Source organism: Triticum aestivum, chromosome 3A (genome assembly GCF_018294505.1).
Source record: "Triticum aestivum cultivar Chinese Spring chromosome 3A, IWGSC CS RefSeq v2.1, whole genome shotgun sequence".
Classification (NCBI taxonomy): domain Eukaryota; kingdom Viridiplantae; phylum Streptophyta; class Magnoliopsida; order Poales; family Poaceae; genus Triticum; species Triticum aestivum.
Genome location: NC_057800.1, coordinates 743388969 through 743415283, shown reverse-complemented (window position 1 = coordinate 743415283; position 26315 = coordinate 743388969). Strand labels below are relative to the sequence as shown.

The following is a 26315-nucleotide window of genomic DNA, read 5'->3' as shown; positions in this document are numbered from 1 at the left end:
TAGACAAAGGGAATTGAATACGGGATTGATTAAGTCCTTGACATCGTGGTTCATCCGATGAGATCATCGTGGAACATGTGGGAGCCAACATGGGTATCCAGATCCCGCTGTTGGTTATTGACCGGAGAACGTCTCGGTCATGTCTGCATGTCTCCCGAACCCGTAGGGTCTACACACTTAAGGTTCGATGACGCTAGGGTTATAAAGGAAGCTTGTATGTGGTTACCGAATGTTGTTCGGAGTCCCGGATGAGATCCCGGACGTCACGAGGAGTTCCGGAATGGTCCGGAGGTAAAGATTTATATATAGGAAGTCCTGTTTCGGCCATCGGGACAAGTTTCGGGGTCATCGGTATTGTACCGGGACCACCGGAAGGGTCCCGGGGGCCCACCGGGTGGGGCCACCTGCCCCGGGGGGCCACATGGGCTGTAGGGGGTGCGCCTTGGCCTACATGGGCCAAGGGCACCAGCCCCTAGAGGCCCATGCGCCAAGATAAAGGAAAAAGGGAAGAGTCCTAAAGGGGGAAGGCACCTCCGAGGTGCCTTGGGGAGGATGGACTCCTCCCCATCCTTAGCCGCACCCCTTCCTTGGAGGAGGGGGCAAGGCTGCGCCCTCCCCCTCTCCCTTGGCCCTATATATAGTGGGGAAAAGGAGGAGCAATCATACCCAAGGCCTTTGGTTGCCTCCCTCTCCCTCCCGTGACACATCTCCTCTCCCGTAGGTGCTCGGCGAAGCCCTGCGGGATTGCCACGCTCCTCCACCACCACCACGCCGTTGTGCTGCTGTTGGATGGAGTCTTCCTCAACCTCTCCCTCTCTCCTTGCTGGATCAAGGCGTGGGAGACGTCACCGGGCTGTACGTGTGTTGAACGCGGAGGTGCCGTCCGTTCGGCACTAGGATCATCGGTGAACTGAATCACGACGAGTACGACTCCATCAACCCCGTTCACTTGAACGCTTCCGCTTAGCGATCTACAAGGGTATGTAGATGCACTCTCCTCTCCTCCTTCTACTCGTTGCTGGTCTCTCCATAGATAGATCTTGGTGTTACGTAGGAAAATTTTTGAATTTCTGCTACGTTCCCCTACATGGTATTCAAGATTTGTGAAACTTTCTTTTGAGTGCGTTGAATACTAAGAAAAGATTGAAGCATGATAATTGTTTTGAGATATGGAGGTGATAATATTAAAGTCATGCTAGTTGAGTAGTTGTGAATTTAAAGAATACTTGTGTTAAAGTTTGTGATTCCCGTAGCATGCACGTATGGTGAACCGTTATGTAACGAAGACGGAGCATGATTTGTTTATTGATTGTCTTCCTTATGAGTGGCGGTCGGGGACGAGCGATGGTCTTTTCCTACCAATCTATCCCCCTAGGAGCATGCGCGTAATACTTTGTTTTGATAACTTCTATATTTTTGCAGTAAGTATATGAGTTTTTTATGACTAATGTTGAGTCCATGGATTATACGCACTCTCACCCTTCCACCTTTGCTAGCCTCTCTAATACCGCGCACTTTTCGCCAGTATCATACACCTACCATATACCTTCCTCAAAACAGCCACCATACCTACCTATTATGGCATTTCCATAGCCATTCTGAGATATATTGCCATGCAACTTTTCACCATCTAGTTCATCATGACACATTCATCATTGTCATATTGCTTAGCATGATCATGTAGTTGACATAGTATTTGTGGCAAAGCCACCGTTCATAATTTCTTCATACTTGTCACTCTTGATTCATTGCATATCCCGGTACACCGCCGGAGGCATCCATATAGAGTCATACTTTGTTTTAGAATCGAGTTGTAATCTTTGAGTTGTAAATAAATAGAAGTGTGATGAACATCATTCAATAGAGCATTGTCCCAATAAAAAAAAGAGAGAAAGGCCAAAAAAAAAAGAAGGCCAAAAAAAAGAAAATAAATAAAAAGGGGCAATGCTACTATCCTTTTTCCACACATGTGCTTCAAAGTAGCACCATGATATAGCAAGTCTCATATATTGTGCTTCAAAGTAGCACCATGTTCTTCATATAGATAGTCTCATATGTTGTCACTTTCATATACTAGTGGGAATTTTACATTATAGAACTTGTCTTGTATATTCCAATGATGGGCTTCCACAAAATTGCCCTAGGTATTCATGAGCAAGCAAGTTGGATGCACACCCACTAGTTTCTTTCGTTGAGCTTTCATACATTTATAGCTCTAGTTCATCCGTTGCATGAAAATCCCTACTCACTCACATTGATATCTATTGATGGGCATCTCCATAGCCCATTGATACGCCTAGTTGATGTGAGACTATCTTCCCCTCCTTTTGTCTTCTCCACAACCACCATTCTATTCCACCTATAGTGCTATTTCCATGGCTCACACTCATGTATTGCGTGAAGATTGAAAAAGTTTTTGAAAAAGTTAGAGTATGAAACTATTGCTTGGCTTGTCATCGGGGTTGTGCATGATTTAAATACTTTGTGTGGTGAAGATGGAGCATAGCCAGACTATATGATTTTGTAGGGATAACTTTCTTTGGCCATGTTATTTTGAGAAGACATAATTGCTTTATTAGTATGCTTGAAGTATTATTATTTTTATGTCAATATAAACTTTTGTCTTGAATCTTTCTAATCTGAATATTTATACCACAATTAAGAAGATTTGCATTGAATTTATGCCAAGTAGCACTCCGCATCAAAAATTCACTTTTTATCATTTACCTACTCGAGGACGAGCAGGAATTAAGCTTGGGGATGCCTGATACGTCTCCAACGTATCTATAATTTTTGGGCAGGTACATCATATATAGACTTAAGGGGACTTTGATGGTAGGGAGTGGTATGGAAATGGTTGTAGACCAGTCTATCCCGCTCGAAGGTAGTATTGCCAAGGCTGAATGGTCGGCAGGTCAGTTTTTTGATGCTACTATATGCATCACGTCAAGTTCTTACTACTACTACTACTACTACTACTACTACTACTACTAGTCTACACGCTTCACATCAGGTAAGAGGACATGCATGTTTGTTGTACTTTTAATGTCTATAGTTTTTCGTTTAGTAAGACTGTTGCTGGATTCAATTGCATTGTCATGTAACGGGTGTGTCCAACTGTTGAATTGTGCATGCTCATCTTTGATTAATTTTGGTAATATGAAACAATTGATGGATGCCATTTTTCTTCAAGATTGCAGATTTTGGGTGGATGCATCCTAGAAGTGAACTTGGTAAAGATGATGCGGTAGCCAGGACAACATGTGTTTCTGTCGGATGGAAGCACTATGGTCTTGGCCATCGTATAAATCTTGGGTTGATGCTATTACTAATTTGTTTAGTGGTGTTGTGGATGATTGTTTAACTATATGAATTGTACTCTTAGAACACACTGTCGGGAACGACTGTACGAGAGTACCCAAAGCCTCAACTTCGCCTTCCTTTGAGATATCCCTTATGTCTCACCCTCCATGTCCCCTGGATCTTATCACAGACGACAAGGAAAACAATTTCTCATTGTTTAAGCCATCTGTTATGACGGTTTATTTAGTAGTCCTTCCGATCCATAATAATTGTGTCGCTGTTTTGAATTGAGGTTGAACTAATCTTTAGTTCAAAACTGCAGCACTTATTTTGGATCAGAGGGAGTAGTAGTCAGGAAAGACCATGTTATAAGTTTTGGGCTACGAGTTTGAGTTGAATTTGAGCACTTTTGGAGGAAAAGTCAAACTTTTACTACAAATGGAAATTAGATTCAATTTTTTTTCTGATAAGGAAGGATAAACATCTCGGACCCTACATCTTCAGATGCACGGAATCATATTTTATGGAAGTTGATGCAAAGCAACGAGGCCAAAGTCATGAAGACGCAGAGTACATCCCGGGCCCTACATCTTCATATGCAAGGAACCATATTTTACAATATACTAGCAAAAATGTCCGTGCGTTGCAACGGAAGAATTTTTTTACATAGCCTAACCCAATAAGCATAACTCAAGAACCCCCTCACCCCCATTAGTGTCTTATTTCAACACAACACCTCATACATTTCGTTGCTTATGTCTCTTCCCACCCTCGCCAATGGTGGCCGCACTGTGAACGCCCGTGTGTCACTATGGACCAAACACCAGCTGCTACCCCTAGCAAGGTAGAAAAAAATAATACATGATCATTTTCATATATGTCTATGTATATATTGTACATTAAGAAATTAAACAACAACAAAATTAGGAGGGAAAGAAATATAAGCAATCATTGCCTACATGATACATACATATGTTTTTCAACATCTGACATTGCCGAATCAATAATGAATGGTAGGTAGAGAGAGAATTCTGCCACACAAAAGTTGCATCCATCACTCACTGGTCCATCCATCATCCAAGGCAGATCCTCCACATACTTGGCTTTACAATTGAGACGGTTCGTCACTTTTGTCTCACACGACATGTGCATCCACGGATCAATCATTGTTAATGTTCCACGACTGGAAAAAATTCAGAGTAAATACACATGGATGCATGCATGGATCGATGAGAGAAGATTATCAATTGTCATATTATCCTTGTAGCATAGCTAATCCTTCTGCCCCTGTATTAAGCCTGTAATCTGAATATTTTATACGTTTGACAGCTTAGCATGTACCATCTTCTTTGATTTCTTCTAGTAATATTAATAAAGTTCATAATTGTTTCCTAATCGGAATTAAGACAAGTTCCTGCCCAAAATATTTAAGTCTATATATGATGTACTTGAGTTGTACAAGAACGGAATTGCATTATTTCTCCTCTTTTAAACCCTTTTCTCCCAAACAAAATAAATTGCATCTGCAATCAGAAAATCGCTCTGTACTTTCTCCTCACACATAGGAGTAAAGGGAAACCATAAAGCTGGCTCAAGTGTTGTGCCTCGTGAGCTACACTGCTGTCTGAATGTGAACATGGATAACAGCAAGTTTCCCTGCACTTCCGACCTCGTCGTAGTCCTAGAGCATGTCACCATGCCGATTCTGTGAGACCTTGGCATGTCGAGTGTCGCCACGCCGGCCAACAGGAAGCCGGGGCTGTCCTAGGTGCACGTTGCCCAGGCCGACTTCCTCTCCTCTCACCACCGCCGTCTATTGGTTTACCGACGTAGTAGCTATCGCACTGAATGTTGGAGCAAGCAATTTGTAGAGCAAGTCAAGCAGGTTCATGTGAAACAACCTCTCTGCGCTAGTCGCTGGGGCGACGAGTTGGGCCAGCCGACGGGGCAGAGGCTGCATGACTGATGAATTGGGCACGCATGCCTCCGTATCATGCATCTGCAGGGCACCGATCGTTGTCTTCCATGCACCACCGCCCCTGCCCCCTGGCACCCGGTGTTGCGTCACCGGAGGCCCTCCGCACGGTGCCACACAAGGACCTGAGCCTCCGTCCGACGTGGGCCATCCCCTTGCCCAGCTCAGCCGCTTATCTTCTTCCTCATGCACGGGAAGGGGCGACAGGCCGAATGCAGATTCTGTGAGCTTATGCACCCGGGCCTCACTATCCTAACACTCCAATGTTGCTTTGAGATCTGTGCTACACAACTACCTTATTACATGGAATTTTCTCTTTTTTGTTCCTCTCATATAAAACATGTCTTGAACTTCAAACTTTGCAGTACAACATAACTTTGTAACTAGAATGTGAGATAAAACTTTCAGATTTTTTTGTCCGACATAAATATGAAAAATAAGATTTTTTAATCAAAAAAATCTCATTTTGTATATTTATGTTGGACCAAAAAATCTGTAAGTTTTATCCCACATTCTACATAGAAAGCTTTGTTGTGCTGTAAAGTTGAAAGTACAAATACATGTTCTATATGAGAGAAACAAAAAAGAGAAAATTATTTGCACGAATCTTGATGCAGAAATGAGTGGTTGGATAAGGAGTACCCGGGTGCATAGGCTCTAAAACATGTTTTCGGCGACAGGCCTCCCTGAGGATTCCATCATGTATAAGCTGTGTGGGTGGGTCAATTGATGCCAACCATAGTAGCCGGAAACGGGAACGGTGGGCCGTCCCTCGATCCGGATTCATCGACCCGGAATCAGATTCGGGAACGAGGGTCGATTCGGTAAGATTCGATGTGGATTCGGCGTTTCCGCAGTCGGATCGTCGATTCAGGTTCGGCGACTCGACAGTCTTGGTTCTTGAATCGATCGAGTAAGCAAAAGGTTAGCCATATCAATCACGAACTCCTCGTTTTACTCTCTGCCCCGTTCTTTTCCACTCTCCTTGATGCCAATTGCCAACTCGGTCTCGTGTGAATTCGAGTTGTGCTTGCTCCCGTAATTCCATTGTGGCTGTCCTGTTCGTGTCTGTGCGGGGAGGCCGATCTTGCCGATGCCCTTGGAGGGGGCTCGAGGGCGTACTGGCAGCATCGTCCCAAAATCACGATCCCCAAACAAAAAATCAGATTGATATGCGTGGAGCACTCCTTCTGTCGCTGCTCAGTACCACTCCAGCCTCTCCATTGCCGGCACCACAGTCGTCTCCTCATCACCCGACCCCCGGTGCCGCCATCTCAGCCTCCACCGTGTTGCCTTGGCCGTTGCCATCGAGCACACCACGGCCGGAGTGCCGGATGCAGTCGCTGGCGGTATCTGCCAGGTGCAGAAGCACATTGCCATACAACATTGTGACCTGGTCCGAAGGACGGCATCCTGTTTGAGCACGACCAGGGCAGCGGCCGATGACGTTCATGGAGGACCGGGTCGCCGGCACGTCTCGATGGCGTTCCGGCTGCTGGTGAGGCGGAGATTGAGCATGAAAATCCTGTACATCCCTGTTCAACACCAAGCCGTTGGGTTTTTCCGCTTCCAGGTCGCGACCTCCTTCTCCTTGTTACCCTGACCCGCTGCCGCCTCCACAAGATATACCCTTCCAGGTCCCTGGCGTGATGACGTGCCAGAGGCTTTTCTCCATGGTGACCAGTATCTTGTTGTGGTGATACACGGCACAGAACTCGCCATACTCCGTGGATTCAAAGTTCCTCTCGACGAGTGTCCATCGCGTGTCGCCGGGACGTAGGAGTGCTGCCCTGAACCGATCCATGTGGAGATTATTGCGGGGGTGGGACTTGATGTTGGAGGCACTGTACAGGAGGGTTGTGCCGTCGCTATACGTAATGCCAGTTGGGCTCTGCTTCCAAATCCAATTGAAGGGAGGCAGGTCGGTGACGCCTCTGGTGAGAGCGTCGTGGAGGCCAGGGCGAGGGAGATTTGTGTAGTAGCAGACGGAGATGCCCTCGGCGCTGGCAACCCAGTCCTCGACGTCTGATAATGGCAGCGGCGGCGGCGGCGGCGCCCGGTAATTGCACTTGGAGAAAATGCATCTTAGGTTGAGGGAGTAGTGTTCGTGGCCCTTTTTGCTCGGCACTTCCAGGAGGCACAGCACGAAGGACTGTTTCTTCGTCGTCCTCGTGTCGTGTGAGTCACGCCATGGCTTGCACACGGCATGGAAGCGGGCGAAGTCCACGGCGTGGGGCAATCTGCCAGAGATTTCCCGGAGCAGGTCCGGTTGTTACATGGCGGCGGCGCCGCGGCCGCGATCGAGATGGAGCCCGAATGCGCTGGGTGTTGATGTCTATTTTTTTTTTCCTTTTGATGAGATGTGTTTGATATCTCTGAGATAGCGTTTAGCCAGATCACGTCTCGTACCTAGTACTCTAGGATGTGTTTTCTCTTTATTTCTCTTTTCTCATGAAATTTCTTTTCTCAAATCCCATGGTACAATCTCTCCATACAATTTTTTTTGGAAAATATCCTATTTATTATCTTCACTTATAGTAGTACAACGAACATCAGAAATAATAAAAACTACGTCCAGATCTGTACACCACCAAGCGACGACTACAAGCACTTCAATGAGCTGAAGGCGCGCCGTCATCATCGCCCCTTCCTCATAGGAGCCGTATGTTGCAAAAGTACGGATTGGTACGTATTGCTCACATATATGCCAGTGAAAATAGCCAACAAAAGTCATGTAAAAGAAGTGGACCCTCGTGAGAAGTTTTTGTATTTTTTGACCTCAAAATAACCTCTTTATTCATTAGAAAATAATGTTACATCATTCAGCATAAGAGGTACTACTCTGTCTCATAATGTAAGACATTTTTGCAGTTCAATTTGAACTGCAAAAACGTCCTATATTATGGGACGGAGGGAGTACAATAGAAGGGGGAAGATTACAAAGGCAGACACTATAGACTTGGAACTTTACTAACTGGGCCAGTTCATGAGCTAGAGAATTTTTCCTAAATAGCATGGTCGTATTTAACCATAAAAAATTCATACTCTATGGAAAAACAATCATGGAAGATCGCTGCAGAAATACCCGTAGGTGGCCTCTTATTCTTCATAGCTTCTATTTATTCTAGATTGTCAGGGCTTCCAACAACTCTATTATAACCTATTGATTCCGCTAAGAACAAACCATTCTTGAGAGCCAAAGCTTTAGCAGAAAGAACATCTTGAACCAGATCCGATAGTACATTACTCGCAGCGATATACTTCCCTTGTTTATCTTGAATGATAGTGCCAGTAGTTCCCCACAAATAATCTGGATCGAATGAAGCATCCACGTTTATCCCAAGTAGCATCTCCAAGATGGAATGCGACGCCAACGCCGCTGCTGCCCAGACATGTCCTATGGTTTCCGCGGGCATACCAAGCAGATTTTGTTTTCTCTTGTGTAGAGCTCCTCAAATGGCATTTCACTATTGAAACTACAGATTTTTTGGGATTATTTTGATATTTTTTCAGCTTCATTGTTCGGAGGGGTGCAGTACACCACAAAGTCCTAGAAAAGCCAGTCTTGTCCCCACAAACATGAAAATGAATAACACAATTTTTATATTGTTGGATTATATGTTATTGTTTTATTTGAAGTAGTTTTTTGGATCCTTTATGATATGAAATTGAAAAGGTTCTTGCTAAAGGGAGAGATCTATGGTTCCAAAGACTAGTAAAATAGGTAGACTCTTGATCATCATGAATTTGATGGAATGTGGAAATGAAAAATATAAGATTTATGTTCCTAGCGATATGACGCAGTATAATATCACAATACACCGGCGTCTAAATAGGATTATTTAAATGCATATTCTAGACCAAATGAATGTACTACAACTAACCTTTTCTTCTCTTTTTGTTTGGTCACAATGAAATCAATCTGCTACGGCCAAGAAGGTCGAGCTACTTATGTCCAAGCTGATGCCGTTGTTGCCGTATTTTTTTTGGGGGGCAAAAAATCTTCCGATCTATTCAGTTTCAGTCATGGCAATACAACGAATTCCAAAAATAATAAAAATTCCAGATCTGTAGACCACCTAGCGACGACTATAAGCATTGAAGCGAGCCGAAGGTGCGCCGCCATCATTGTCCCTCTATCGTCGGAATCAGGCACAACTTATTGTAGTAGACAGTCGTAAAGTCGTCGTGCTAAGGCCCCATAGGACCAATGCACCAGAACAACAACCGCCGCAGATGAAGAATAACGTAGATCGGAAGGATCCAATCCAAAGACACACAAACGTAGACGAACACCAACGAGATCCGAGCAAATCCACCAAAGAGAGATCCACCGGAGACACACCTCCACACGCCCACCAACGATGCTAGACGCACCACTGGAACGGGGGCTAGGCGGGGAGACCTTTATTACATCTTCAGGAAGTCGCCGCCGTTTTGCCTTCCTGAGCAGAACACAAATCCTAACAAAACTGAAAGAAACGACTAAAAACGAAGCCCTCCCGCTGGCCCTTGGCAAGATCCACCGCGCCTCCATGGCCTAGGGCCACCGGAGACGGGGCGGACCTACGTCGGAGCCGGCGAGAGGCAGAAACCCTAGCTGCTTTTTGTTTAGGAGGACAAAGAGGCGGCGGCTCCATTGTTGTCGTATTTGATATCACTTCTCCTTGAACAAACTGATCTTGAGGCGGCACACATTGAAAAGAAACTCGTACTTGATTGCACAGTTTCTATAAGCATAATGCACACTATGCCACACAATTGATAGTCTTCAAGGTGTACCACTAATTCGTACTAGCATATGTATGAAATCAAGAAAATTTTAGCATTCTAGGAATACTTTGTGCGAGAAATATATACATATTCTATTCAATTTTGCAATCTAAATAAATATTCAGAATCATATTCCTAGTCAAAGTTTTAAATGTTTGACTGAAGTCATGTAAAAAAAAGCACTACGGACCTAGTTGGGTAAAGACCTGGCTAAACCTGGTGAGAAGTACACCATCATGAACAGTACATTTGAACAAAATACTACAAACAAATCAGAAAATCTGGACATTTTCAGCATCAAAGATGGTCATATGTTTTAGGTGCTTACAAAATTTCCTCCATAATTGATATCCTAGGTTTTCTTTTTCGTTCTTCCTGTGGAAGAAAGAGGACCCTTTGGCTAGGGTTTCTCATGTCTCCCGCCGGTTCCGCCGCTGGTCTACCATGTATTATGTGCTTTTAGGGCCATGGTGGCGTGGCGGATCCTGGCCTTTACCGGCGGGAGGGCTCAGTTTTTCATGCTTTTATGAGTTTTGTTAGGATTTGTGTCCTGCTAAGAGAGGCGAGGTAGTGGTGGCTCTCTGAAGATGGAATAAGATTCTCCTGGCCTAGTCGCCGACCCGCTGGTGTTTTTAGCATCGTCGGAGGGCGTGTGGAGGTTTGTCTCTGGTGGATGTCACGAAATTCGTTCGGCGTTTATCTTTGGTGGATCCACACCGATCCTGATCTTCATTCATCTATGTTCGTATGTCTACAGGGCGGATCCTTCCAATCTATGTTTTTTTTCATCGGCGGCGCTTGCTGCTCTGGTGCATTGGTCCTATAAGGCCTTAGCACAATGACTTCCCGACTGTCTACTACAATAAGGTTTTCCCGGCTCCGATAGGGGAGGGGGCCAAAGATAGCGGCGCGCCTTTGGCTCACTCCATTGCTTGTAGTCGTCACTAGGTGGTCTACGGAGTTGAATATATTTTTAGTTTTGGTGTCTTTTTTACTAACTTCACAATTCATGTATAGATTGAAATTGTTTCCTTGTGATTTTTTTTTTGAAATCCTAGGAGCTCCACATAAGAGAAACAAAATTAATGCTCCAAAACATTGAGTAATGATTTTGTTTTCTCTTGTGTACAGCTCCTCCAATGGCATTTCACCATTAAAATTACAGATTTTTGGGGAATTTATTTATATTTTTTTCAAATTTATTGTTTGGAGGGGTGCAGTAAACCCAGTCCTAGAAAAGCCAGTCTCGTCCTGACCAACATGGACAATGAATAACACAATGTTTATACCATTGGCTTTATATGTCACGATTGTATTTGAAACAGTTTTCTGAATCCTTGATGATACGAAATTGAAAAGATTCTTACTAGAGGGTTAGATCTATGCAAGTTTGCGGGAATACACACCTACCAAGCCCTGCCCGGCCACACGATTGCCTCGCAATACACAAAGTAGTTGAATCCCACATGATGCCATGGTATGCTTTTAATTTTAATTGTTGAAACTTACAATTTTATATTAAGTTTCAAGAGTTGAAACTTAATATATATTTTTAAAATTCGTCAAAACGTATTCAAAATGAATCTTACTTTGAAAGCCATCGCACGACAAACACGAATATGAAAACATAACTTGATTTGGACTTTTTATTCAAAATATATGATAGTTCAAAAATTGAAAGCCCAAACAAAAAGCATGTGCGAGAGACTCGGTGCACCGCATCTGCGTGCCACGAATCCTCGAGAGAGAGATCTATGTTTGCAAAGACTAGTAAAATCGGTAGATTCTTGAACATCAACGAGTTGATGATATATGGTTATGGAAAATATGAGATTTATGATCCTTGCGATATGAGGCAATATAACGTGAAAATACATCAGCTTCTAACTACGTGTAGTTAATTGCATAGTCTAGACCACATGAATGTACTGCAAATTCCCTTTTCTTCCCTTTTGCTTTGGTCTCTATGAAATCAGTCTGCTACAGCCAAGAAGATCAAGCTATTTATATCCAAGCTGACGCCGTCTTCTTCGTATCCGATATCGCTTCTCCTTGACTACACTAACCTTGAGACGAGACCCATCGAAGAGAAGACCATCAAGAGCAGCGAGAGCATCGTCTTGATGGCCATGCCCCGTCACCATAGTGACAAGGCCCATACCTTGCGACCTCTTGGTCTCTTTGTAGAAGATCACCTCGGCGCTGGAAACTTTGCCGTGCTCACTGAAGAAGACCCAACTGAGTACTATCCATTGTTAGTGGCAGCTTGCGCACCACCAACCTCAAACTAGGCTCGTGCTCCCTCACCATGTGAATGAGGTGTGTTGGACAAACGGGAGTAACGATGGACCGGGGGACAAACCATGTGCATGTCTGGTCATCCCAACTTGGAGGCAGCCGCTCGACAAATTCAGCCTTGCCGGCAACGAGGTTATACCGGAACACCGCATTCTGGTCACGGGGTGAGGCCCCACTGTCGTGGTAGATGAAATAGACACACCCACCTTGGCCGCCCCCCACAAGTGAGGCGTCCATAGCGAAGCAGCTTGGTGACCCAAGGAACAGTACACGGTCGGACAAACTACGACTGTCTTTGCTTACCCACTGCATCTTCTTCGACGTCCGCGCCTGCTCTAGCTTGTGCACCGACACCGACATTACGTGGAGGAGGTCGCGTCCGTCAACCCCTTCCTCACAATTGTAGTTTCTCCGGACGACCTGTACCGACACCCATAGAAGCTCGCCACGAGACTCGAGGACATAGCTGGACTGGTATGTGTAGGCTTCGTCCCTCCTTGGAGTCCACTAGGGGCTGGGGCGCGCCTCTTGAGGAGGACCCTCTGCGGTGCTAGGTAGGTATCCGCCCCTTGGATTGCCTTTTTTTGCTAATTGGTGGCAGACATGCAGATATAGCTGAAAGCAGATTCAGTTTGAGGTGGCAATCAGTTGTATAGCTGGTTAAACTATGCATTTAGATATATGTTAGCTGCTTCAAAATGAAGGGGACACAGTTTTTGATACTGGCATACATAATCGTACATTCTGTCCAAAAGTGGAGCCACAGTTCAAAATAGGGTAAAGCTCCGACAGGCGGCAGTGGCAGTCGCGGATGATCTATCTAAATCCGGTGAATGACGGCTTCTCAAAATAAAACAGACATTGCTGATGGCTCGACGACGCACTCCATGACAAGCTTGGCAAGGAAGAGGTTGTCAACAAGGAGGCGCTCCCTAAGCCCTTGAAACTGCAGTAAACCAGTGGAGCATCGACGAGCAGGCCTCCATCTTAAGTATCTGAAAAAAACATGAGCGGAAGCCAAATGAGTCCACACTATTTGATGGTTTACAAATGTTAGCAAAAACCAAAAGAAAAATTGGCCCACAACTTAACTATACATCTACAAAGAAGCATTTCATCCGCATCTGAAACTTAAGAAAGATCTACTGACCAACGACCAATAGTTTCTGATCCTTTCATTAACAAAAATAATAGGCGTTTTTATACAATATATAAGTGCTGGTTGCTGCTAAGTAATATGCGTCTTTTTTAAGATGCACACTCCAACATGTTGGACTATACTTAATGGTTACCGAGATAGAACAATGCAGGCTGATCATGAACAAACAAAAGATAGGTAACTAAGAAGATGCCAAGGTCGTGAGCTAGTTGTGTGTACATATGATAGAGAGAGATGGTACATTCATGAGCAAGCTGAGCGACCTTTGCCTCTCCTGAGGACGGAGCCGAGCTTCTCTACTGCCCGCGCACACTAATCCATCTAGGTAATACACAAAGCCAGGTTTGGGAGCGGCATGCCTTGCGTCCTTCGGTGATGCACCTCTTGAGTGTTTATACGTGTGCACCTATCTTGCTTATGAACATTCATGTATAGGGAACATAAACAAGAGCCATACATTGGTAAATTTAAACCTTCTGCTCCATAGAGATACAAAGGAAGATAAAAAGAGCTCCCTACACGAGGTTGGTGGCAGCGGATCTCGACTGGAGGAGGTAGAGTGGTCGCCAGGCACGCCAGCTGACATTTCTTCGTCCGCCGAACGTAACATAACAAATGACAATAAACTGAAACTAAGGAGCTGTTCGGGATCTCTCTGCTCTGCAACTCCGCTGCGGAGCGGGGCGGCATGCGGTTATATTTCGTTGAGCTGCTAATAGGGTGCTCCGTGAGCTCCGCTCCCTAGCGAAGGAGTAGAGGGTTGCCGAACACAGCTTGAAACATAGAATTGTAACTAAGTAGCTTAAATAGAGTGAACAACAGATGGGAAATCAAATGCATAAAATGATTGCACACAGAGAGAATTGGTTGATTTAAATATGTCATCAGTATATTAGTTGGTTGTCAATCTTCTGAGGGAAAAGATGTTGGCAGAGGTTGGTCTTGCTTTCATTCGTCATCAAGATTTTTCTCAAGGAAAATTTTGAGACCCCCCACATTCTAGTTGTTTAAGCTGAACTACTTGCACTTGTTTTGTATTTAATTGCCTAATGCTATCTCTACTGCAGCAACTTCTCTTAAAAATTGATTCTCAACATAAATTACATGTTATAATGCTAGCCACTACATCACTAAACAAAGTACGCTTGTGCAGGGTTTAATTTTTGCATGTACCTTGTAGTTACGAAGGAAGTAGCTGAAGCAGATAATGTTGAGTATCTTCATCGGCTCGTTCACATGGCTTGGGTGGTAGATGTACACGGGAAGCTTGATGATCCTGAAATGAACTTGAGCCAGCCGTGGAAAGATGAGTTTGTCATATGTATACATATGGGCACTATCTCTGATTCAGAATAAAGATCAAAGATAGCAGACGTCAACATGGATATGCATGCATTTCCAAGGGAGCAGACGAGTAAAGGCACCTCATCTGATCTACCACTATCTGCTACACTAATTTGTAGTACCGTGTAAGCCCAGCGATTCAGGCAACTAAGACCGTGAGAGACTGAGAACCGCGACAAATGAAGCCACGCTGTTTTGTCAAGTTAGCACAACCATATCCAATGTAATCCGAAGTATCAAATAAATTTCGGGATGCCACTTTCACAACCGATCTAGGGAAAGTAATTAAGCTTCAGTATATTGAAAAACAATTCAGGCAACCACAACATGCGGCCCATTGCTTGCCTCTGATCTCCATGTTCTGGAGAGCCCACCTGGGGCTACTGCTCTGCCCATCCGGTCGGTGCCACAAGGGGATAAGGTCGAGCTCTTCCTCAACAATTGCTCATCCCCGATCACTCCCCCTCTGATACCCACCCCCCTCGCCATGGCTCCGGCGGCAAAGGTTTCAGCCACGGGCGGCCGCCCAAAAGCTGATGGCGGGGCTGCACCAAGGTGCAGCGGCAGGCTGGCGGCAAAGCCTTCCAGTCAGCTCTCCAGCTTGGACAAGGCGCTGTTCGTCCTGATGAAGAAAGAAGGGGCGACCCCTGATCTGGCGGCTGCTATGCCTGAAGGGATCGAGCGCATCAAGAACATTTGCCAAAAGCCGCTCCCCTCGGCGTTTGTGGCTGCAATCTCCTCCCTCATGGCCGCCTCCAGCCCTGCTAAGAAGGCCAAGGCCCAAGCTATGGCGCCAGGGCTCGCGGCATCCTAGTTCGGTTCTGCTATGTTGGGTGTGTCATGGTTTCCAAATGTTAGTCCCCCTTTTTTTCTTAGAGGCTGGATGTCCCAGTCGATGTATCCCCATGTGGTGGTTGGTTTGATGAGTTCTGTTGTTCTACCGTTAGTGAGCCAGATTCAGATGGCTCGACTCTGCTTGGGTCGGTCTGTTTGTCAGTTAACGCTGCCCGCTACTGTTTTGTTGTCGCCCCAAGCTGTTGTTTTCCTGGTTTCCCTATGGATTACAAAATTCTGAACTGGAATATCAGGGGTTTAAACAACCCAGCCAAGAGAAGAGCAACGCTAATTTTTGTGGCTCAAATTGGTTGCAACATAGTCTGTCTGCAAGAAGTAAAACTAGCAGCGATTACCCCTGCTATCGTGACTGAAATTTTGGGCGCTCGGTTTCGAGAAAATTTCATCTTTAAGCCAGCTGTGGGCACAAGAGGAGGAATTCTTATCGCTTGCTCAACCGATTTTGAGATCACCCATGAGCCGCTTGCTGATGGGCCAAATTCAATCATTGGGACTGTGAGAGACAGAACTAATAATGATGCTTGGACCCTTTCAGCAGTCTACAGACCTCAAGAAGTCTCCGACAAGATCTCGTTCATTGAAGAAATCAAGAACATTAAGCAGTTTGCCTTGGACTGCTGGATGGTGACTGGTGATTTCAACCTAATCAAGAAGGCTGATGAAAAGAGCAATGGTAATATCAATTTGCAAATGATGGGCCGATTCAGATCTGCTTTGGATCAACTTGAGCTGCTGGAATTCCCCTTGCTTGGGAGAAAGTTCACTTGGTCAAACGAAAGGGAAAACGTCACTTTAACCAAGATTGATAGAGTGCTGGTTACTGAAGCCTGGGAACTGAAATTTCCAAATTATCAGCTCACTCCAGCCTCGACATCCATCTCTGACCACTGCCCGCTGGTTCTCAAGCCAATGGATCTGCAACACTTCAAAGGTTTCCGCTTTGAATCCTTTTGGCTTGCAAAGCCTGATTTCCTTGAGGTGGTGACCAAGGCTTGGGAGAAACCTGTTCAATCTGCAGACCCTTGCAGAAAGCTCCACACCAAACTGTCCAGAACTGCCAAAGCACTAACCAAATGGAATAGAAAGGCTTCCAAAAGATCTCGGTTGATGTACAACATTGCAACTGAATTGATCTTCCACTTTGATCTTGCCCAAGAAGAAAGAGCACTAACCAAAGAAGAAAGGAATTTAAGAGATCTGCTGAAAAAGAAACTGTTGGGTTTTGCAACTATTGAGAGGATCAAGGTTCGGCAAAGGTCTAGGCTAACTTGGATTAAAGTTGGAGATGCCAATTCAAAACTCTTCTAGCTCAAAGCGAACGGGCGCAGATGCAAGAATCACATCCCTTCTCTGATTGGGCCGGAAGGCGCTGTAGTTGATAAGGTGCAGAAGGCCCGGATCCTGTGGGGCCACTTCAACAACCTGCTGGGAACTGTTGGACATCACAAATTTAAGCTGAATTGGGAGTATCTGCAGCTTCCTTCATTCAACCTTGAGCACCTGGATGCCATTTTCACCATAGAGGAATTAAAGAAGGCGGTTTTCGACTTACATGCTGAGAAATCCCCTGGCCCTGATGGTTTCATTCGGGGCTCTTTCAAAAAATGTTGGGGACTCATCAAGAACGATCTTCTGGAGGCCATCAACCAGTTTTTTCATCTGAGAGGCAATACATGGAAGCTGCTGAACAATGCCTTTATAGTGCTGCTGCCAAAGAAAGGGAATGTCGATCGAGCATCTGATTTTCGGCCAATTAGCCTCATGCACAGTGTGGCAAAAATTCTTTGCAAAATCATGGCCAATAGGCTAGCTCCGGAGTTGCAACACATGATTTCTGCTAGCCAAAGTGCTTTCCTCAAGGGGCGTAGCATCCAAGATAACTTCCTGTTTGTCCAGAATGTCATTAGGAGGGCCTTCACAAGAAACTCACCGCTCATTTTTCTTAAGCTGGATATTGCCAAAGCGTTTGACTCCGTGCATTGGAGCTACATGTTGGAAGTTTCGAAAGGTTTTGGCTTTGGGCAGAGGTGGACTGACATGATCGCGTTGCTGCTCTCCACGTCCTCTTCCAGGGTCCTTCTCAATGGATGTCCGGGCATGCCGTTTCTGCACCGAAGAGGGCTGCGGCAGGGTGACCCCCTTTCACCCATGTTGTTCATTCTTGCAATGGAGCCGCTGCAAAAGCTGATAGCCTTGGCAATGGTGGAAGGGCTGCTCACCCCTATAAGCCAGCAGCCGGCATCATTGAGAACCAGCCTGTATGCCGATGACGCAGCTCTGTTTGTTAACCCCATCAGAGATGAGATTGCTGCTATTCAAAAAATTCTGATCCGTTTTGGAGAGATTTCCGGCTTGATGATCAACTTTGGAAAGTGCACAACATACAAGATTCGGTGCAATGTCGAGGAACATGGTGAAGTTCTGCAAGATTTTGGAGGAAAAGAGGACTCGCTCCGTTGCAAATACCTGGGCCTTCCTTTGCACACGAGGAAGCCAAAACGTGCTGAATTGCAACCACTCGTAGACAAGGCTGCTGGAAGAGTAAAACCGTGGAAAGGAAAGCTTCTAAACAGAACGGGGCGCCTAACTCTAATTAACTCGGTCCTCACGGCAATCACAACTTTCTTCCTCACTTGTTTTGCAATGGATAAGTGGGCCATCAAAAAGCTAGACAAATATAGAAGAAACTTTCTTTGGGCTGGGGATGAGGAGGCAAGCGGAAGTAAATGCTTGGTAAATTGGAAACAATGTTGCTCCCTGAAAAGTCTCAGTGGCCTCGGAATCAAAGAGCTAACCTGTTATAGCAGAGCTTTGAGACTCAGATGGTGTTGGTTTGAATGGGATGACACTGACAGACCTTGGAGAGGTTCCCAAATTCCGTGCGCTGCAATAGACAGAGACCTTTTCTCCTCCTGCACCAAGATCATTTTGGGGAACGGACAAAAGGCAAATTTCTGGAAAGACAAAGTGGCTGCATGGGGTTGCACCCATTGAAGTGGCTCCAGAGGTTGCAAAGCTGGCCTGGAGGAAAAATCTCAAGGTGGCAGATGCTTTGACCGAAAACAAATGGATGAAGGTTCTCCAAAGGATGAGCAACGAAGAACAAGTTCTGCAATTTGTCAACTTGTGGGAGCTGATCCAGGAAGTGCAGCTGTCTCAGGACAGGGATAGCCTTGTCTGGGTTTTTAACTCCAAAGGAATTTACACGGCCCATGATGCTTATGATGCCCAATTCATAGGGCGAATCAAACAACCACTTCTGGAGCAAGCTTGAAAGGTCAAAGCTGACAACAAGATAAAATTCTATCTTTGGTTGCTAATCCAGAACCGAAACTGGACGGCGGACAGATTATCCACCAGAGGATGGCCATGCAACCCGACATGCGCCTTCTGTGATCAGGTCCTGGAGACTGCGAGGCACATCCTCCTCGGCTGCCCCTACTCTAAAGAAGTCTGGACAGAGGCTGGCTCCATTCATCCTCAGCTGTTGGACGCGGCCTTCTCCTCCAATTCAGTAAAAGGTTGGTGGCGTAAGCTGCATTTGATCAACCCCAAGAACATCAGGAAGGAGCAGATCACTTTTGCTGCATATGTTGCCTGGCATTTATGGAATGAAAGAAACAGGAGGGTGTTCCAACACAAGTTGTTGTTGCCTCATCAAATTTACATGCTGGTGATTGATGACATTAGTCTATTCAGGGAGGCTTTCAGAGTGTAATCTGCCGCTGTTTTTTCTTGCCTACTGTCTCTCGTTGTTAGTGGGTTACCTTCTGCTCCCCTTGTAAGCTCTACAATGTACAGTTTTTCCCTCTCCTTTAATGCAATGACAGAGCTCCTGTCGGTTTGGGTCAAAGAAACAACATCTCATATAAGAACAATAAAATTAATTGGTCAGCAGACCTTAATGAATACATCTTGTGTAATATCTAGCAGGCACGTAACAAGTAGCGCTTGCCCAATCTCTCTGCAAAAGAATAATTATCTGGGAAGGTATTTTTAAAAATAGTCTTTGAAGGAAAGTATCTTTGATGGCTAATATAATCTGGGCATTGTTTGTTGCGCTGCATTACAATTTTTCTTAGACAATATGAAGATGTTCAACAATATACGATGAACTATATATAGATCATTTTGTTAAGTCAACCTTTCGATACAACAACAGCAAGGGCCTAAGCGGGGAAGTATTCACCTGGCTTGCAACACCGGTGGAGCCGAGCGTGCCAAGGCATCCAGGACGCTAGTCCCTGGTCCAAGTCTGACCAGGACTGCTAGCAAACTCCCAAAGACCTGGAGATTATTGATGAGGATCAAAAGTAAGAAATATATCCATCAGTAAAAGGCCCAAACAACTTCCTCCTATGCAGTATTGCACCACTATTATTATCTGCAGGGAAAGAGCTAGAGTTATTGTAAATATCACATGTCTTATGTTCTCATGTAAATGGAGACCTCACAGATCACAATTGCATACATACACATCTTGATTAAACAGTGAGCCAATGCGATGACCTGTTTGATTGGTAGGGTAAGTTCTTTGATTAATAGGATATGATTAGGTAGAAGTCAACATATAGTCTAATTTTTGTAGTTACCAGTAACTTGGAAGATATCTCAGAAGCACCTAATCTGTTGGCATTAATTTAGAAGCAATAAAGACATAATTACATAGACATGGGCGAGCACCTAAAGAACGGCGTCACAGATGTTCCCCTTCACAACCTCCTCGAGGTTCATGTTGTCCAGCTAATCATGGACGAGGAGCCCATTGACGACGGGCGCCAGGTGCTTGAGCGTGTGCAGCGCGAGGTTGACGTATGCCGCCTGCGCGAGCTCGTAGCAGCTCTCCACGCCCATCGCCTCATCGTCCAGGACCTTAATCTTAGACATGGCTGCTTCTCCCTCCTTTACTCCATGTATGATGATCTGAATGGGAAGTAACAATCAAAATGGCATCTAATATTTATGTATTCAGGAGGTAAATGCAGAGTTAAAGACAAAGTCCATCCATAATGATCTGAATGTTCTTTCAAAAAAATGATGATCTGAATGGGAAGTAACAATTAAAATGGCATCTAATATTTATGTATTAAGGAGGTGAATGTAGAGTTAAAGACAAAGTCCATCCATGATGATCTGATCAAAATGGCATCTAATTTATGTATTCAGGAGCTAAATGCAGAATTAAAGACAAAGTCCATCCATGATGATCTGAATGGGAAGTAACAATCAAAATGGCATCTAATATTTATGTATTCAGGAGGTAATGCACAATTAAAGCCAGTCGTAGCATGGATACTTACTTTCACCTGATCCTGTATGGCATCTCTCTCAACCACTATATCTTCCATTTTAGCTTGCTTAGCAGCATTGGAACTGACCCTCGCTCTGGTTTTTTCAAGGGTCTTAATTTCTTTGACCAGTCACCTCTCCTCGTCTAAAGATATGCTCTCATGACTTATGTGTTAATTCAATCTCTTGATCCAGGAAGAATGAAAGGAGAAAATGCAAAAAAAAAATCAGAATTCCAAATGAGAAGAGGTAGAGTTATCAAAGGGCTGATCATACCTCATGCTCAAGCTCTTCAACAGAAGAGCACAAGCCTGCACTCTCTGCTCACATAACATTATTTTCGGCATGGAACTCGCCTAAACACTTCCTGAAAGTTTTTATCTCCTCCAACTTCTCGTTAAAAGCCTAATTATATTGCCTGTTCTCAGCACTCAACGACCTTAGAGAACAGCGGCACGCTGAGTCTGCAGGGAAGTGTGAAGTTTCATCACTATACTTAAAGCAGGCACATTGATCCACTGGTTGTCTACTTCAACGGAACACGTGCATGGAGGGTGAAAAGAACAATATAGTCAGACAATTGCTCATAAATCAAATATAAGAAAGAGCTAGATGGACAGACTGTGTCCAGAATACATATATCCTCCTGTTAAAAAAAGAATGCAGACCCTACCTCATCTAAGAAGAATACCAATAAATCTTGAAATAAAATCAAGCGTACAAGCCTGCACAAAAACAATCAATATGCAATACGAGTAACATTTGATTACAGATTTCACGCGATGTACCAATGTGCAGTGAATTCAATATATCCTATGAATAAGGAATTGCCCTTTTTAGGGAAAAATGCTTAACAATACCCATCTAGGCCACAAGGTCAAGCAAACTTAACATTTAACTTGGGATGCAAAGCCATGTATAGCTGCCAATAAAATTGTGCTATACTAAATGAATATTGACTTTTGCAGGAGCTTCACTAAATAAATGTAAGCAAAATGAATCTTAAAAAATAGCTGTGCAAATTATAACAACTCCCAAGAGAGCAAACAATCAGTGCTTTGTCTATGGATTTAGATCTGGAAGAACCTGCAACAACTATATGAAAGAAGAATACAACAGCTCATCTTCTCTGAACACAAAACCACACCGACGTCAGGTGATACCAGTTACTGAAGGAAGCTTCAGGGCATCATCAACTGCAGTAGCATCGACTGAGATATGCCTCTGCTTGTGCTGCGGTATGCCCAAAACCTGCCTCTGAACCAAAGCTGATCCTCCAACGGAGCCCTCGGAATCACAACACCATCATTACATAGCTTGGTTAACTAATCTGAGAAGATCTTTGACAGGGTAAAACGAAAATGAATAATCTGAAAGCTAGCACAATTTACCTAGATGAAGTATGCAAATCACGGCAGCCCCTAAAGTCGTTGCCGTCGGCCAGGCCTTGCATGAACCCGCTACTTCGCTGAGATACACTGAGCTGGGACAATTCGGTCTGAAATAAAATATGATGGCTACGGAGGATTCAGAAGGCAAGAAATTTGCTTTCTTCCAACATACATGGTCTGCTGAACTAAACTTCGTTTCAGCGGGCTTTGACAAAAATCTGTAACTGCAAACATCAAACTTGTGTGCTCATCCTAAATCAAACTTTAAACCTGCCGGATTAAATATTTCAGGTTAGGCTCAGATCAGTGTACTTTATGAGTGTTAAGTGTAATTTCTAAATAGCAGAGAAACCATAACATCTAAGCACAACCCAGCAGCTTGTACAAGCTAACATCAAATCTGAAAGAGGAAATGTCGACAACAGTTGACGGTACCATGATCCACGACTCAGGAAAGTTATCTATAATCCTCGGTGAACATCATAAATTAGGATCAACAAAGCTGACAAACTAAGAGTAACTTTATAATCTATAATCCACACCAAAATTCCTGCATATAATCCGAACAATAAAGTAAATAAAATGGTGTAACTTGGTTCTTAATTTATCTAAAAGCAGAAAATGCTAGAGAATTTGGCAGTCAGGTTATATAGCAGCAATCATCTAAATTAAATAACTCAACAGCAAAACTGTGCTACTGTCAGATCACTAATATTTTGTTTGTGTTACAACATGAAGGATACTTTTCTACTCTAGAGGGCATGTTAATTGTGTACTGGTGTGCTCTCAAAATTACTTATAAGAATTAGAAGAAGTTTGCACAGGAAATATATTCTCATTAATGGTGTTTTCCCAGGAACGACAAAGTAAATAGACGAACAGAAGAGAGCTCACCCTGCATAAACGTGAACGGCACAGCCATGGGAACGACAACCACAAGGCCTGTAAATCAGTAGCAGATAACACCACAATGTACCATGGATCTGTAAAGTATAATACCTATTAAAAAGGTAAGAAATTCCAGGAAATGGTAACAGACAAATTAATACAAATAAACTGTCAGCTTTCTAATTTTCAGGTCTCAGCAGCTAAAGGCCCGTCCTAAATATATCAATGAGTAATTTCTAGGATGTTTCACACACAAATTGAGCTAAAATTATACCTACCCTACCTTTACTACATGCACTCACTTCACCGCTTCATATACTGGACACTAAACTATTCAAACATCTAGCATAATATTGGCATTCATTTGTATGCAAATCAGATTTGATTGCAAATAATTTTATCTTCCATCTCCTTAATGGATTTTCAACAACAAAGCTTTCTCCTGTTATATGCCTCAAAAAGTAACAACAAAAAAATAATTTTCTGAACGCGAACACATTCAGATAAGAAAAAAATGAGGCATCATATAACAGTATAAATGTGCTTCAGTGTCACTGAAAAATATTACCTTCCATCGCTTGATTTTGCCCAGCAGTGAAAGCCATTGAAGATACAATATGTCTGAATCAACCGAATATAGCAATAATTCAGTTCAATGTGGGAATATACCTGCAGAAAAGAATTTAGCAGCCAAATATAAATGGCAATCTCAAATTAGTTTATAAATATGCAAGGCACCTGCCTATCTATCGGTTTTTTTTTCTGAATCTGCGCCTATCAAGTGTGTCCTCTGAATAAACAGACATCTCAGGGCTCTCTGAACTATATTGTACGGTGCTAATGAATCTAATGCTTACAGGTTAATGAAACAAGTAAAACCATGTTTGCATAAACAGGTATAAGCCACCAAACAGTTCCTCTCGAAGCTTATTGTTCTCTTGAAAAACAAAATTCTTCTTCCAGCACCGAGCAGAGCAGAGCACATCAGATCTCGGTTGCTCGACAGAAACCCAGACGAAATTGTGCCCACGCAAGAGCGCAGCTCGAATCGTAGACCAGAGGATAAGGAGGCCCCTGGTCAGATCGAAACCGAATGGACTGCCCTGCCGTTCGTCAGCGCATCAACTCAGGGAGAGAGAGGCCGAATCCCCTCAACATATTGTCCAACTATCCAGGAAGCAGAGAGGATGGATGGGTGGATGGATGAATGGACGAGTGGATTCGAGAAGTGGGAGGAAGGTGCAGGGGTACCTTCTTGTAGGTCAACGGGGAGGCGAGGCAGTAGACGCAGTTGGTGCGCTGGCGACAGCGCAGCTCCTCCTCGCCGGCCGGCGCGTGCAGTGTTACGCCTCCAGTCTCCGCCGCCAGTGGGTGAGAGAGAGAGGGAGAGGGAGGAGAAAGGAGGTGCCGTACGTGAGGAGGAGAAGAGGGTTGGAGCGGGGCGGGCGTATCTGGGGAAGGAAACGACCAGTGCTGTGGGGCAGCGACGAAGCCAATCGCGCGCCTGTTCTCACCTCCTCGCGCAACCTTCCAAATCCTACGTGGACATCGCGAGCCGGCGCCCCTGATGCACACCTTATTGTTTTGGATGGCTTCGGAACTAGAACGTCCGTGACGACATCGTCCGAGTTGCCATTCAGCATGATGACGCGCCAGAAGTGACAAGGATCTTGCCGGCTTGGTACGCAGCGCAGAACTCGCCACGGTGCGTGGGAGGCGGCGCGAGGGTCCTCTCGATGAGCGTCCACGCGATATCGCCCGGGCGCAGAAGTGCGGCCCTGAACTTGGCCGCCGAGCCTGACCCGACACAGGAGATGCCATAGAGAAGGATTGCACCATCGTCGTACATGATGCCGCGGGGACTCTGCCCTTCCCAGTGCTGCCACGTGAAGGGAGGCATGCTTTCTGTGGCAGCGGCGCCGGTCAGGGGGTCGCGTAGGCTAGGGCAGCGGCGTTCATCTACGGTCAGGTACCGGACGGTGGTGCCGTCAGGGGTGGACACCCAGTTCCTGCAGGGCGGCGTCGACGACGGAGGCGATGCGTGGTAACTTCTCCGGAAGCAACTAGTTAGCGAGAGCGCTTCTTCAGGAGACTCGCAACGATCAGCGCCACTTGGCGCGCTCTCAACCATTCGCCACATGTCGCGCTCTGGACGCTTCCTTCGAATTTTGTTTTTTTTATTTTTCCGCACGCGTTTTCGGCTTTTTAAACGGTTTTTTCTGGTTTTTTCGACGTTTTGGTTTTCCCCCGGTCTTTCTTAGCTTTTAGATAAAAAAACCGCGAAAAAACGCGTTTTTTTTTCTTTCGCGAAAGTCACGGTTTTTCTTTCGCGAGAGGCACGGTTATGCTTTAGCGATAGTCACGGCCGTGCCTTTCGGAAACGAAAAAAAGAAAGAGAGGAATTGCCATCGTCCACCTCCGCCGTTGAGGCAACATCAAAGAAAGAGGGGAATTGCCTTCATACCAAGAACTAGAGGAACACCTTTGCATACAAGGATACTTTTTGAGCCGATGAAACAGACCACCTCGAGCGATGAGACCGTGACTTTGTGGCGCGCTGGTCGGGGTTCTTACCCATGTCCGCTAGATCCCAGTTTAGGGTTTACCTGATATCAAGCCCGGCAAGAAGACCGATCAACCTGCTCCCCATCACCACCCGTTAGAGCGCGAACGAGATGGAGCAAGAGCATACACAAATTATTTTGATGCCGCGCCGTCTCCACCATTGATGCAACACTTCTGAAAACAAACTATGTATATTCTACACCTTTACCGGACAGAGCCTGCCGGGATCCCCGCCCGCTCCCGTCGCTAAAGAGGCAGACGGAGAAGGACAAGGACCCAGAGTTGCCGGCGGTGTTGCTGTGTTGAGGATAGACCTTTACTTGTGGGAATGTGTGACAATCTCTACTCCTAATGGAGGAGTCCGTACGTTGTTTCGTTCGTTCGCTCACCCCCCACACATCTCCACTACTATTAAACAATCAAACAAGAACTTCCTTACGTGCACCCCATAAAACGTACACGGATTCATTATGAC

At 44.9% G+C, this 26315-nt stretch overlaps 1 protein-coding gene across 37 annotated transcripts; it reads right to left on the bottom strand.

The window, feature by feature from the left end:
• Positions 1 to 13002: 13002 nt before the first annotated feature.
• LOC123063681 (uncharacterized) lies at positions 13003 to 24806 on the bottom strand. 37 transcript variants are annotated; one of them, XR_006430516.1, is made up of 12 exons: positions 24527 to 24806; positions 23844 to 23944; positions 23282 to 23370; positions 22388 to 22657; positions 22160 to 22283; positions 21670 to 21721; positions 21273 to 21460; positions 21008 to 21181; positions 20391 to 20630; positions 19897 to 19994; positions 14682 to 14794; positions 13049 to 13344 (listed from the first exon to the last, which is right to left on the bottom strand). XR_006430516.1 is itself a non-coding variant. In XM_044487566.1 (3 exons), the coding sequence occupies exons 1-3, from the start codon at positions 18696 to 18698 to the stop codon at positions 13282 to 13284; spliced, it is 372 nt and encodes a 123-aa protein (XP_044343501.1). In that variant the 5' UTR covers positions 18699 to 19545; the 3' UTR covers positions 13003 to 13281. The 37 variants fall into 37 exon arrangements, 1 of the variants encoding a protein (XP_044343501.1); XR_006430502.1 differs by adding an exon at positions 22823 to 22937 and having other exon boundaries at positions 21273 to 22283; positions 22388 to 22513; XR_006430504.1 differs by having other exon boundaries at positions 21273 to 21522; positions 22083 to 22657.
• Between the last annotated feature and the right edge of the window lie 1509 nt (positions 24807 to 26315).

Coding starts and splice junctions, on each gene's coding strand:
- LOC123063681 (XM_044487566.1), bottom strand. CDS start 18,698: ATGGGTGCAACCCCATGCAGCCACTTTGTCTTTCCAGAAATTTGCCTT. Junction 14,795..18,502: donor TCAAAGCTCTGCTATAACAG/GTTAGCTCTTTG, acceptor GGCTGGCTCAAG/TTCATTTCAGGATCATCAAG. Junction 13,345..14,681: donor ACTTCCTTCGTAACTACAAG/GTACATGCAAAA, acceptor TGTTTTTTTCAG/ATACTTAAGATGGAGGCCTG.